Here is a 13,278-nt window from a genome sequence, read left to right on the forward strand (position 1 = left end):
TTTTTTTTTTTTTTTTTTTTTGAGAAATTTAAAGCATATAGAAGATAACTTCTTCCAGAGGTGTCACCCTATCTCTGTCATACCATATGCTTGACCTTCTCTCCTGATGTGATGATATGTAGGAATTTTTCTGCTTTTGGTTCAAGACTACCTCTTCGCCTATTTATCCAGATCGTGCTTTCTTATACCTACTCAAAGATGGTACTCTAGCAAACGTACCCCTTCTCTCTTGCATCATCAGTTCTTTTGTTTTCTACTGAATCAGCCCTATTAGCGTGCAGACATGGTTATTTCTCCCATCTTAAACAAACTCACACAGAAACATTTTGGCTCCCCCTCTTCCTCCAGGACTTGCCCTATATTCTTTGTATTTTATTACAAAGCTACCTCTACATCTCAGTTCAGTTCAGTCGCTCAGTCGTGTCTGACTCTTTGCGACCCCATGAATCGCAGCACACCAGGCTTCCCTGTCCATCACCAACTCCCGGAGTTCACTCAGACTCATGTCCATCGAGTCGGTGATGCCATCCAGCCATCTCATCCTCTGTCGTCCCCTTCTTCTTCTGCCCCCAATCCCTCCCACCATCAGAGTCTTTTCCACTCTTCGCATGAGGTGGCCAAAGAATTGGAGTTTCAGCTTAAGCCTCACTCTTTCCAATGAACACCCAGGACTGATCTCCTTTAGGATGAACTGGTTGGATCTCCTTGCAGTCCAAGGGACTCTCAAGAGTCTTCTCCAACATCGCAGTTCAAAAGCATCAGTTCTTCGGTGCTCAGCTTTCTTCACAGTCCAACTCTCACATCCATACATGACCACTGAAAAAACCATAGCCTTGACTAGACGGACCTATGTTGGCAAAGTAATATCTCTGCTTTTCAATATGCTGTCTAGGCTGGTCATAACTTTCCTTCCAAGGAGTAAGCGTCTTTTAATTTCATGGCTGCAATCACCATCTGCAGTGATTTTGAAGCCCCCCAAAATAAAGTCTGACACTGTTTCCACTGTTTCCCCATCTATTTCCCATGAAGTGATGGGACTGGATGCCATGTTCTTAGTTTTCTGAATGTTGAGCTTTAAGCCAACTTTTTCACTCTCTTTCACTTTCATCAAGAGGCTTTTTTAGTTCCTCTTCACTTTCTGCCATAAGGCTGGTATCATCTGCATATCTGAGGTTATTGATATTTCTCCCAGCAGTCTTGATTCCAGCTTGTGCTTCTGCCAGCCCAGCGTTTCTCATGATGTACTCTTCATATAAGTTAAATAAGCAGGGTGACAATATACAGCCTTGACGTACTCCTTTTCCTATTTGGAACCAGTCTGTTGTTCCATGTCCAGTTCTAACTGTTGCTTCCTAACCTGCATATAGGTTTCTCAAGAGGCAGGTCAGGTGGTCTGGTATTCCCATCTCTTTCAGACTTTTCCACAGTTTATTGTGATCCACACAATCAAAGGCTTTGGCATAGTCAATAAAGCAGAAATAGATGTTTTTCTGGAACTCTCTTGCTTTTTTGATGATCTAGCGGATGTTGGCAATTTGAACTCTGGTTCCTCTGTCTTTTTAAAACCAACTTGAACATCTAGAAGTTCATGATTCATGTACTGCTGAAGCCTTGCTTGGAGAATTTTGAGCATTACTTTACTAGCGTGTGAGATGAGTGCAATTGTGTGGTAGTTTGAGCATTCTTTGGCATTGCCTTTCTTTGGGATTGGAATGAAAACTGACCTTTTCCAGTCCTGTGGCCACTGCTGAGTTTTCCAAATTTGCTGGCATATTGAGTGCAGCACTTTCACAGCATCATCTTTCAGGATTTGAAATAGCTCAACTGGAATTCCATCACCTCCACTAGCTTTGTTCGTAGTGATGCTTTCTAAGGCCCACTTGACTTCACATTCCAGGATGTCTGGCTCTAGGTGAGTGATCACACCATCGTGATTATCTGGGTCGTGAAACTCTTTTTTGTACAGTTCTTCTGTGTATTCTTGCTACCTCTTCTTAATATCTTCTGCTTCTGTTAGGTCCATACCATTCTGTCCTTTTTCGAGCCCATCTTTGCATGAAATGTTCCCTTGGTATCTCTAATTTTCTTGAAGAGATCTCTAGTCTTTCTCATTCTGTTGTTTTCCTCTATTTCTTTGCATTGATCGCTGAGGAAGGCTTTCTTATCTCTCCTTGCTATTCTTTGGCACTCTGCATTCAGATGCTTATATCTTTCCTTTTCTCCTTTGCTTTTGCTTCTCTTCTTTTCACAGCTATTTGTAAGGCCTCCCCAGACAGCCATTTTGCTTTTTTGCATTTCTTTTCCATGGGGATGGCCTTGATCCCTGTCTCCTGTACAATGTCACGAACCTCCATCCAGGCACTCTATCAGATCTAGTCCCTTAAATCTATTTCTCACTTCCACTGTATAATCATAAGGGATTTGATTTAGGTCATACCTCAGTGGTCTAGTGGTTTTCCCCACTTTCTTCAATAAAATCTGAATTTGACAATAAGGAGTTCATGATCTGAGCCACAGTCAACTCCTGGTCTTGTTTTTGCTGACTGTATAGAGCTTCTCCATCTTTGGTTGCAAAGAATATAATCAGTCTAATTTCGGTGTTGACCATCTGGTGATGTCCATGTATAGAGTCTTCTCTTATGTTGTTGGAAGAGAGTGTTTTTTATGACCAGTGTGTTCTCTTGGCAAATCTCTATTAGCCTTTGCCCTGCTTCATTCCGTACTCCAAGGCCAAATTTGCCTGTTACTCCAGGGGTTTCTTGACTTCCTACTTTTGCATTCCAGTCCCCTATAATGAAAAGGGCATCTTTTTTTGGGTGTTAGTTCTAAAAGGTCTTGTAGGTCTTCATAGAACCGTTCAACTTCAGCTTCTTCAGCATTACTGGTTGCGGCATAGACTTGGATTACTGTGATATTGAATGGTTTGCCTTGGAAACGAACAGAGATCATTCTGTCGTTTTTGAGATTGCATCCAAATACTGCATTTCGGAGTCTTCTGTTGACCATGATGGCTACTCCATTTTTTCTAAGGGATTCCTGCCCACAGTAGTAGATATAGTGGTCATCTGAGTTAAATTCACCCTTTCCAGTCCATTTTAGTTCGCTGATTCCTAGAATGTCAGTGTTCACTCTTGCCATCTCCTGTTTGACCACTTCCAATTTGCCTTGATTCATGGACCTGACATTTCAGGTTCCTATGCAATATTGCTCTTTACAGCATCAGACCTTGCTTCTGTCACCAATCACATCCACAACTGGGTATTGTTTTTGCTTTGGCTCCATCCCTTCATTCTTTCTGGAGTTATTTCTCCATTGATCTCCAGTAGTATATTGGGCACCTACCGACCCGGGGAGTTCCCCTTTCAGTACCTTCTCAGTGGGCCTTCCCTGACCAATTTACTTAAAATTTCATCCCCCTTGCTTTCTGTCACCTTTCCTGTGTTATTTTTGTCCATAGAATTTATATTTTTTTCTTTATTTTTATCTGTCTGTATTCCTGCTCCTCTGCCCTGAATGAAGCTCCATTAGGGCAGATGTCTTTTATTCTGTTTGTTCACTGCTGTTTTCCCAAAACTGAATAGATCCTGACAGAGTGGTCACTCAGTTGCTGAATGGATTGGTTAGGGTTCTGATTATAATGCCATTGTTTAAAATATTACACATTATATTTATTAAGATGATTTTCTTCAATGAAGAAATGACAGTATACTGAAGTTTATATGAACTTGACATTTCTTAAGAGCATTCCATGCTAAGGCACAGAATGTGCCTTCAGATCAGGTGATTTCTTATATTTTGCTGCTTATTAACATCAAAGTGTAAGAACCCTGCTAGATTAATTTGTTAATTATTCTTTTATGCCACAGGTGATATTATTTCATATAAATACCCACATACAGAAATGAACGTATATATACTTTCTTGCATTTGTGCTAGAAGTACTTCTGGAAAGTTGGCTTGAGCTACTTTATAGCAACTTCAGATAAAGAGAAAGCTTTGAAATCCATTTCAACTGCTCTTCAAATAAATATTAGAGCTCTCTTAATTTTTAGCAGTAACTTATTTTCAGATGTAAAACTTCAGATCCTACATTAATTTTTTTTTAATTCTGGAAGGATATGACTTAAGTGGGTGTATAATACAGAGTAAATTTGAAGAAGATAATATATTTTCTCCAAATGCAAAATAATTTTTTCTGAGACATTTCCCAAATTAACAGGAGAAAATTATCTGGTAATGGGATCACAAACTGCAGTTGTCATGTGAAAAAATATAGCTAAGAAGAAGTTAATTATGACACAGTTACCTTATTTCAGTAGTTAGAACTGCAGATGTAAGAACTAGAGATTTAAGACTCCAGAGCTTCAACATTGATATCCAGCACTTTCTCGTTGGGAGCATGACTTCTTATGAGGGTTCTTCAGCTTTATATACGAATATGATTGGGAATATCATGGTCTTCAGTGTGAGTGTCTCAAATACAGTGAATAAAATTGTTATACATGAGTAAGTTTTTCATATGGTTATCTACATATAGTTTAGCTTTTTATCTATATTGATTCAAACAGTGTATGACCAATTATCTTAACCAGTGATTCTCAAAAGCCCAAACCAATATTCATTCATTCTAGAAAGCCAAAGCCAACAGGAATAAATAAGGCACAAAAGCATCCAGTCGTCTAGTAAAATGGATTGTAGGTATTTCCTTTATAACATGATCCTTGAGGAAAGGGCTTATTTTCAAGTTCAAACCATAGAATATTCCAAAGCTGGGAAATTTAGATGGGTGGTACCCCACAAATGAGCTTATACATGAATATACTTATAAATATAGGTATTCAAGTTTTTTCTCTTTATTTTGTGTAAGTACTGATATGGATCCTGAAAGACCCTAAGTGCTATTTCACTTTTTGTTTGCATTTTTGTTTTAGCACCTGAAGGTTTCTGTTCCTGAGGAAATATCAGTAGATCTAGGTAAGTCTGGAGCACCAATGTGCCAGAGGATTGCATCTCTGTAGATAGGTAGCTCAGCTCCTCTCTAGAGGTTTTATCTGTTACACAGTGACGAGTAGGTCATATGAATCACAACAGTAAAAGAGCCTATAATACACTTCAGAGTAAATGAAATGTGAGTTCTAAGATTAAAATACTTAAAATATGTTGAGTATCTCTTTATCTTACTTTAAGTTTACACCAAGTAGTGCCAGTTACAATGCACAGAATGTGCCTTTAGATCAGGTGATTTCTTGTATTTATGCAGAAAAAAGACGACCAGAGCTTATTCCTGAGGATCTACATCGCCACTATATCCAGACTATGCAAGAAAGAGTCCACCCAGAAGTTCAGAGGCACTTGGAAGATTTTCGGTAAGCCCTGTGGTCAACAGAAGCTGATATGGTTGTCCTGAATTAGTTTTCTTTCTAGGTAGGAAAAGGTTATACATTCCTTGGCATAACATGTGGTCTCTATCACTGTTACTAAAACCTAATGAAGTTCTGGCGTCGAAAGGTTGGCATGGTACTGAGAGTGCATGGTCCCCGTTCCTTATGGCTGGCAGGAATTGAGCTTAGTACCTGTCTGTGCCAAGTGTGTCCTTCGGGATATGTGTTCTGTTGAGTGACTTCCTCTAGAATTTTCTTCCTCCAGTGTCCCAGGTGACATGGGCCCCCAAATAGAAAAGCATGACATTTTACCTGTTGCTAGAAATTCATAACTATGGAAACTCCGATGAAGCGTCTCCAGAGGGAGATAGTTACCCTCTAGGTAACTCAGGAAATTACCCTCTAGGCTGCCTCAGGAAATTTCTCCTATTCCCTTTAGGCAGAAGCGCAGCATGGGGCTGACCCTGGCTGAAAGTGAACTGACTAAACTTGATGTAGAGCGAGACAAGGACCGGTTAACTTTGGAGAAGGAACGGGCATGTGCAGAACAGATTGTTGCCAAAATTGAAGAAGTGTTGTAAGTAATAGAAATACATGTAGAAACGCCCTCTCTACTGAGATGATAATTATGTGTAAAGTACATTTGAACAAGTTTAGAAAGGATGTCAGGTTGTTTATGTACAGCTGTTTGCCTTGTGATAATACTTGAGAAGCTGGAATCTTAAGTTTATGCTGATATCGTAGATGACGTTCTTATATTTCTTTTTCTGGGTATTGCTAAAATGAGTAACTGCTGAATTTCTAGCTGATCAAAAACAGGTTGAATACTTACATTGGCTTTAATTCACAGGCTTTGGAAATGTTTCTTGCTATAAAACATTTATAGCAAGTTGATGATGAAAAAATGATCCTTCAGGGATCACAGTTTTTCTGATATATCATTACAGGTGACAGAGACTTAGAGTGGGTCCCAAAGCATTTCCTGTGCCACAGGGGCTTCCCTGGTGGCTCAGATGGTAAAGAATCTGCCTGCAGTGTGGAAGACCTGGGTTTGATCCCTGGGTCGGGAAGATCCCCTGGAGAAGGGAATGGCTATCCACTGCAGTATTCTTGCCTGGAGAATTCCATGGATTTGACTCTGTTTTGTTGATCAGTTATCTGAGTTTAGTAACAACTATTTTATTAAACTGTAATATTTCATTTTAAATGCTTTTATTTTTAGGATGACTGCCCAGGCTGTAGAAGAAGAAAAGAGGTAATGTAACTATTTTTTCCTAGAATTTTGAAGACCAAAAAAAAAAAGAAACTGTCTTTTCTCCTGTCCTAAATTAAGATTTATTTCTTTTAACTTAAAACTACAGACTGTCTCTGGTGGCTTGTATTTTATGTGACTAATATTCTAGTATCTTGAGTAGAATCTTTACTGGTCACAGTGAGTAGATAGCTCTTTATGTTTCACTTGATGAATTCTAAGACTTTCAGCAAGGGGGTTTTGGAAGTCATTTGATATCTTTATTTACCCACTGTCCCTTCCCAGAAGTCTTATTTTACTTAATCCTTTCTCCCCCAGTTCGACAATGCAGTATGTTATTCTCATGTACATGAAACATTTGGGAGTAAAAGTGAAAGAACCTCGAAATTTGGAGCACAAGCGAGGTCGGATTGGATTCCTTCCAAAAATCAAGGTAAAACTGGAGTAATAACAGTGTGTTCAGGTCGCCATGCTTCTTATGTCTGTCTGCACGGCTTTCCTTCTTCTTAGTGTTTACTTTTTCAGCAAATTAGTGCTAAGCATGCCAGCAGGAATAAGATACGGTCCCTGTTCTCAAGAAACTCAAAATCCAGTGAGAAATCCGGGCGTACGAACTAACTGTTAGATGATATGAAAAGTGAAAACAGGAGTTTACACAGAGAGCCATCATCAGCTTTGTTTCGACCCCATGCTTTTCCTTTATGGTTCCTCTCGATGTTTATAATTGTTTATGTTGTTAGATTGTAAAGCTGGATGAAGATAAGGGCCTCCTCCTTCGTTGTACCCCATCTTTTAGCATTGTGCCTTCAGACACTATTAGCTTAGCAAATATTATTCAAGAGATGAATGAGTTACTTAAAACAAGCTCCCAGTAAATGTGTTGTAAAAATACCTTTTACTTTCCAAAATTGTCAGCTCTGAAGGGTTTGAAAAGGCATCTTGAGTTTGAAGTGTACATAGTGCTGAGTGCCAGCTTCCAATGAGCGCCCGTTGTGTGTCTTTAATTTACATGTGGCCAGTTTCTTTCAACCTGACCATTAGGATTGTGCGTCTCTTACCTCTTTGATTGTACCTTGATTCTAGCAAAGTATGAAGAAAGATAGAGAAGGCGAAGAAAAGGGGAAGCGAAGAGGATTCACCAGCATCTTGGGACCCCCTAGGAGACCAAGCCGCCATGATAACAGCGCAAGTAAGTTGAAGTCTGAAATGCTGCATTCCCACCATTCCGTGCCGTCTTTAGATCAGAGGCTCATTCAGCTAGGTTGGGTTGCTGGAGAAAGATGTTCTAGAAATGTTTCCACTGAACCTCCACTGTTTTCTATTCAGTGTCATTTCTAGACCCCCGGTGTTCAGTTAGACTTCACAGTTGTCGTAAGTGTTTAATGGCAGTAGAACATCCCATCAGCTGTTCATAACATAACTTACTTACCTGTTCTGACTTTGCTGCATTCACTTTCTGATTGTTAAATTCATAAAACAAAATGTACACAAACTTCACCATCATACTTTGTCTTTTTGTACGTACATGACTCATTTTCTCCATACTTAACTGTTCTCCACCTCTTCATTGTGCTTTATTTCCTGATGTCCCGCCACCCTCAGGCCTAGTGGAGAGATGCTGTCCTAGAGAGGGCTACAGGAGAAGTAGAGGTGGTGCTATGGGAGAGAAATTAGGTCCTGCAGTGGTCCTCACACTGGGCAGCACCACATTTCAAAATACTGGCACAGTTGGAGTTGGGGGCGGGTGTTGTGATCCAGCAAAGCTGAGTGTCCCACCCTATGAAGAATCCTCATTCAAATGTCAGTGGCGCCCCTTGTTGAGAAACACTGAGAAGATGAAGGAAATCTTTAGAGAAGAGGTTGAGGAGAATGGAAAACTTAACCATCTGTTAAAGGGATTCAGAAGAAGAATTGTAGGACTTAGGGAAGGAAGAATTTTAGGATTAGAGATATAACGAGCTATGTGAAGATGTGCACACCTCTGGGGTGCTTCTTATGGTGACTGATGTAAACACTGGTAACAGGCAGGATGGGGATTATTCTGCATGGTCTCTGAGGCATGTCATGATGAAATTGTGAGTGTTAGGGAGGAGTGGGGTAGAGGCTTGCTAAGAGTTCACAGAGCCAGCGGGCTTCATCTTCACTCTGACAGAGGAATACAGCTTTGTGGTGTATCCATCTCTGTCTGTCGGTATCCCCTCTCCCCACACCCAATGCTGGTCTTCTCAGCTCCTTTTCTCATGACCCTTCTTCCTCTGCCTCTTCTCTCTCCCCCTCATCTTCTACCATCTCCCACCCTTTTCTCCTCCTCCTCTTTCACTCTTCCCTGCCTTTCTCTCTATCTCCATGGCCCACCTCCTTCCTTCTCTTTCTTCCTTACATTTTTTCTCCCTTCCTTCCTATCTTTCTATCTCTCTCTCTCTTCCTCACTCTGTGTAATTCTTGTTCTGTGTTTCTAGGGCCCACCATGTTCTTTCGAATTCTTTTCGTCATCTTCTTTAAAGCTGTTTTGCCACATGATTACTAGCCGTTGCTTTCTGTTCAGTTGGCAGAGCCATGGAACTGCAGAAGCAGCGCCACCCTAAGCACTTGTCCACACCCTCATCTGTGAGTCCTGAGCCTCAGGATTCTGCGAAGCTGCGCCAGAGTGGGTCAGCAAGTGAAGGAGCAGACACTGGATACCTGCCAGCCAATTCCACGTCCTCCATGGTTGCAGGGGCCACTCTTTCCCAGGAAGGAGGGAAAGAGAATGATATGGGTGAGCTAATGCTGTCATTCAACTTAGCTAAGCATCAGGATTTTAAAACAACCATACTAAGAAATAGAGGGGCAGATTATTTGAATCAGGACTGAGTCACAGTTTAAAGATTTTAGTATCCTATAACCAGTGACAAATCTATTCTGAATGGTAATTTTGAGTTATTATCCATTCAGAAAATATTTATGGAGTTTTCTGTCAGGCATTATCTCTGTAGCAAACATTAGCATGCGAGAATAATACATAGATTTTTACCCCATGTAGCTTAGCCTTCTGGGGAAGTAGTCATAAATACCATAAATAAAATATTCAAGTTATGGGGAGTGTTGAGAGGACTGGTCAGAAGTTAGAAGCATATACAGTAGGTCCTTGTCTTTGTGACCCTGTGGACTGTAGCCCACCAGGCTCCTCCATCCATGGGGTTCTCCAGGCAAGAATACTGGAATGGGTTGCCATTTCCTTCTCCAGGGGATCTTCCTGACCCAGGGATGGAACCCAGGTCTCCCGCATTGCAGGCAGACCCTTTAACCTCTGAGCCACCAGGGAAGCTCAGTATGTATATCAGTAAAAATTATTCTGTATTTAAGAATATTATGAATATAAAATTGATAGAATAAAAACAACAAAAAATAAGAAAAGTAAAAGTAAGTTAGAGGCAGATATGTTTATGTGCGGTGCATCTAAAGAAGACTTTTAAAAAATCTGAGATACTGGGTTTTTTTTTTTAATACTAAGGGGAAGCCAATTGAGAGAAAGAGGTTAAAAATGTGGGAAATGGACTATATAACCAATAGAAAACAAGTTTTGAGAAGGAGAGAAGCAGTGCTATGCAGAGTATATGTGAAGGGCAAGGTTATTAGCTGAGAGTGAGGATTTAGTGAGAAGGGCAAGAGGATTTGAAGAGTAAAGAAAGATAGGAAGTAATTGTAGGTAACTGAGAAAAGAGCTTATTACCGTATTTCTTCATGCTTGTTATAATCGGTTTCTTAAGCAAGTGAGCTGGGAGAAATAGGTCCTTGTATTTGGAGAAGGAAATACCTGTTTGTATTGGTGATTTTGGAAGCAGTTCAGTTTCTGGTATGACAAAACCAAGGGTGGATCCGTGGGAGTGGTCACTGAGGTTGCATAGAGAGGGTTACTAGTGATGAAGCAGGTGAGGCACCAAGGAGCCAAAGGTTTAGATATGTTTATAGACATAGATTTTGTGGTGGCCGCATTTGATAATAGCATGGAGAGGAAAATTGTGAGCCAGCAGCCAAAGGTTCAGTGTTGCTAGATGGCTCTTGGTAATGACAACATGACATTATTCAGAGTGAGCGCCTCAGTGGAGCAAGGGATTTTTGTAAGTAGGGTAATAGTCTAAAAGTAGTCCTTAGGAAAAAGAAGAGTCACTGTCTCATCACCCTGCAGTACATAGAATATGACGGAAACATCAGTCTATTTGAGGGGCCTGTAGCAGAAGACAAAGAAGTAGCAATGACATTCGTAGAAAAGCCTGGAGGTTCAGTCTTACATGGAATTCTGAAGATGTTGGACTGAGTAATGCCTTAATTCATGGCTGTCGTGTCTCACTGAAATAAAAGAATGGGAGGTAATGAATAAAGAAAAAGCAAAAAGAGGAAAGAAGCCGAGGAAGAGAAGATATTCTTATTCATAAGAGATTTCCATAAATTTGGGGGAGATTAATGGGATGGAGAAGGCAATGGCATCCCACTCCAGTACTCTTGCCTGGAAAATCCCATGGACGGAGGAGCCTGGTAGGCTGCAGTCCATGGGGTCGCTAGGAGTCGGACACGACTGAGCAACTTCACTTTCACTTTTCACTTTCATGCACTAGAGAAGGAAATGGCAACCCACTCCAATGTTCTTGCCTGGAGAATCCCAGGGACGGGGGAGCCTGGTGGGCTGCCATCTGTGGCGTTGCACAGAGTCGGACACGACTGAAGCGACTTAGCAGCAGCAGCAGCAATGGGCACGAGTGGTTTGATGGATGAAAGGACATAAGGGAAGTAGGAGCCCATAGTTCGTGTAAGGAGTCCAAGGTGGGAGCCAGTCTGTCCATTGGAACCCAAAAGAGACCTTGGGCTTAGAGTTGTCATATGAGTCACAGAGTGCATGAGGAAGAAGTAAAACTGAAAATGATGAATTCACATCTATAATCAAAACAGTTCTGTCAGCAACTTCTGATTTTTACATTACAGAATATAAGCAGTCATTCCTGTATCAGAAGAAAATGAATATGTTCTTTGTTACAGAAGTTGAAGTCAGACTGATTATATTCTTTACAGCCGGAGATGGAGAAGGTTATACAGTCTGCAAAAACAAGACCTAAAGCTGACTGTGGCTCAGATCATAAGCTTCTCATTGCAAAATTCAGGCTTAAACAAAGTAGGGAAAACGACTGTGTCATTCATGTATGACCCAAGTCAAATCCCTTATGGTTTTACAGTGGAGGTGATGAACAGTTCAAGGGATGAGATCTGGTAGACAGAGTGTCTGAAGAACTGTGGACAGAGGTTCATAACATTGTACAGGAGGTGGTGACCAAAACCATCCCAAAGAAAAAGAAATACAAGAAGGCAAAGTGATTGTCTGAAGAGGCCTTACAAATAGCTGAGCAAAGAAGAGAAGCAAAAGGCAAAGTAGAAAGGGAAAGATATACCCAACTGAATGCAGATTTCCAGAGAATATCAAGGAGAGATAAGAAAGCCTTCTTAAATGAACAGTGCATAGAAATAGAGGGAAAACAATAGAATGAGAAAGTCTAGAGAGCTCGTCAAGAAAATTGATGATACCAGGGGAACATTTCATGTAAAGATGGGAACAATAAAGGACAGAAACAGCAGGGACCTAACATAAGCAAAAGCTATTAAGAGGTGGCAAGAATACACAGAAGAACTCTATAAAAAAGGTATTAATGACCCAGATAACTATGATGGTGTGATCACTCACCCAGAGCCAGACATCCTGGAGTGTGAAGCCAAGTGGGCCTTTGGAAGCATTACTATGAACGAAGCTAGTGGAGGTGATGGAATTCCAATTGAGCTCTTTCAAATCCTAAAAGATGATGCTGTGAAAGGACTGCCCTCAATATGCCAGCAAATTTGGAAAACTCACCAGTGGCCACGGGTCTGGAAAAGGTCAGTCTTCGTTCCAATCCCAAAGAAGGGCAATGCCAAAGAATGTTCAAACTACCATACAGTTGTGTTCATTTCATATTGATAGTAAGGTAATGTTCAAAATCCTTCAAGCTAGGCTTCAACAGTATTTGAATCAAGAACTTCCAGATATACAAGCTGAATTTAGAAAAGGCAGAGGAACCAGAGATCAAATTGCCAACATCCATTGGATCATAGAAAAAGCAAGGGAATTACAGAAAAACATCAACTTCTGCTTCATTGACTATACTAAAAGCCTTTGACTGTGTGGATCACAACAAACTGTGGAGAATTCTTACAGAGATGGGAATACCAGACCACCTTACCTGAAAAGGCTGTATGCAGGTCAAGAAGGAACAGTTAGAACCAGACATGGAACAACAGACTGGCTCAAAATTGGGAAAGGAGCACATCAAGGCTGTGTATTGTCACACTGCTTATTTAACTTATATGCAGAGTACCTTATGCAAAATGCTGGACTGGATGACTCACAAGCTAGAATCAAGATTGCAGGGAGAAATATCAACAATCTCAGATATGCAGATGATAACCACCCTGATGGCAGAAAGTGAAGAGGAACTAAAGAGCATCTTCATGAGAATGAAAGCGTGAAAAAGCTGGCTTAAAACTCAGCATTCAAAAAACTAAGATCATGGCATCTGGTCCCATCACTTCATGGCAAATAGATGGGGAAAAAGTGGAAACAGTGGCAGATTTTATATTCTTTGG

General features: G+C 40.7%; 1 protein-coding gene across 1 annotated transcript in view; it reads left to right on the plus strand.

Moving 5' to 3' along the window:
- Positions 1 to 13,278, plus strand: part of ARHGEF12 (Rho guanine nucleotide exchange factor 12) — a 168,244-nt gene that overhangs the window by 124,676 nt on the left and 30,290 nt on the right. Inside the window, exons 16-22 of the mRNA NM_001123033.2 lie at positions 4,932 to 4,974; positions 5,261 to 5,366; positions 5,821 to 5,958; positions 6,604 to 6,636; positions 6,952 to 7,066; positions 7,717 to 7,822; positions 9,179 to 9,391. Coding sequence (NP_001116505.2) covers positions 4,932 to 4,974; positions 5,261 to 5,366; positions 5,821 to 5,958; positions 6,604 to 6,636; positions 6,952 to 7,066; positions 7,717 to 7,822; positions 9,179 to 9,391 — 754 coding nt within the window. The remainder of the gene's footprint in view (positions 1 to 4,931; positions 4,975 to 5,260; positions 5,367 to 5,820; positions 5,959 to 6,603; positions 6,637 to 6,951; positions 7,067 to 7,716; positions 7,823 to 9,178; positions 9,392 to 13,278) is intronic.

The sequence above is a fragment of the Bos taurus genome, chromosome 15 (assembly GCF_002263795.3).
Source record: "Bos taurus isolate L1 Dominette 01449 registration number 42190680 breed Hereford chromosome 15, ARS-UCD2.0, whole genome shotgun sequence".
Classification (NCBI taxonomy): domain Eukaryota; kingdom Metazoa; phylum Chordata; class Mammalia; order Artiodactyla; family Bovidae; genus Bos; species Bos taurus.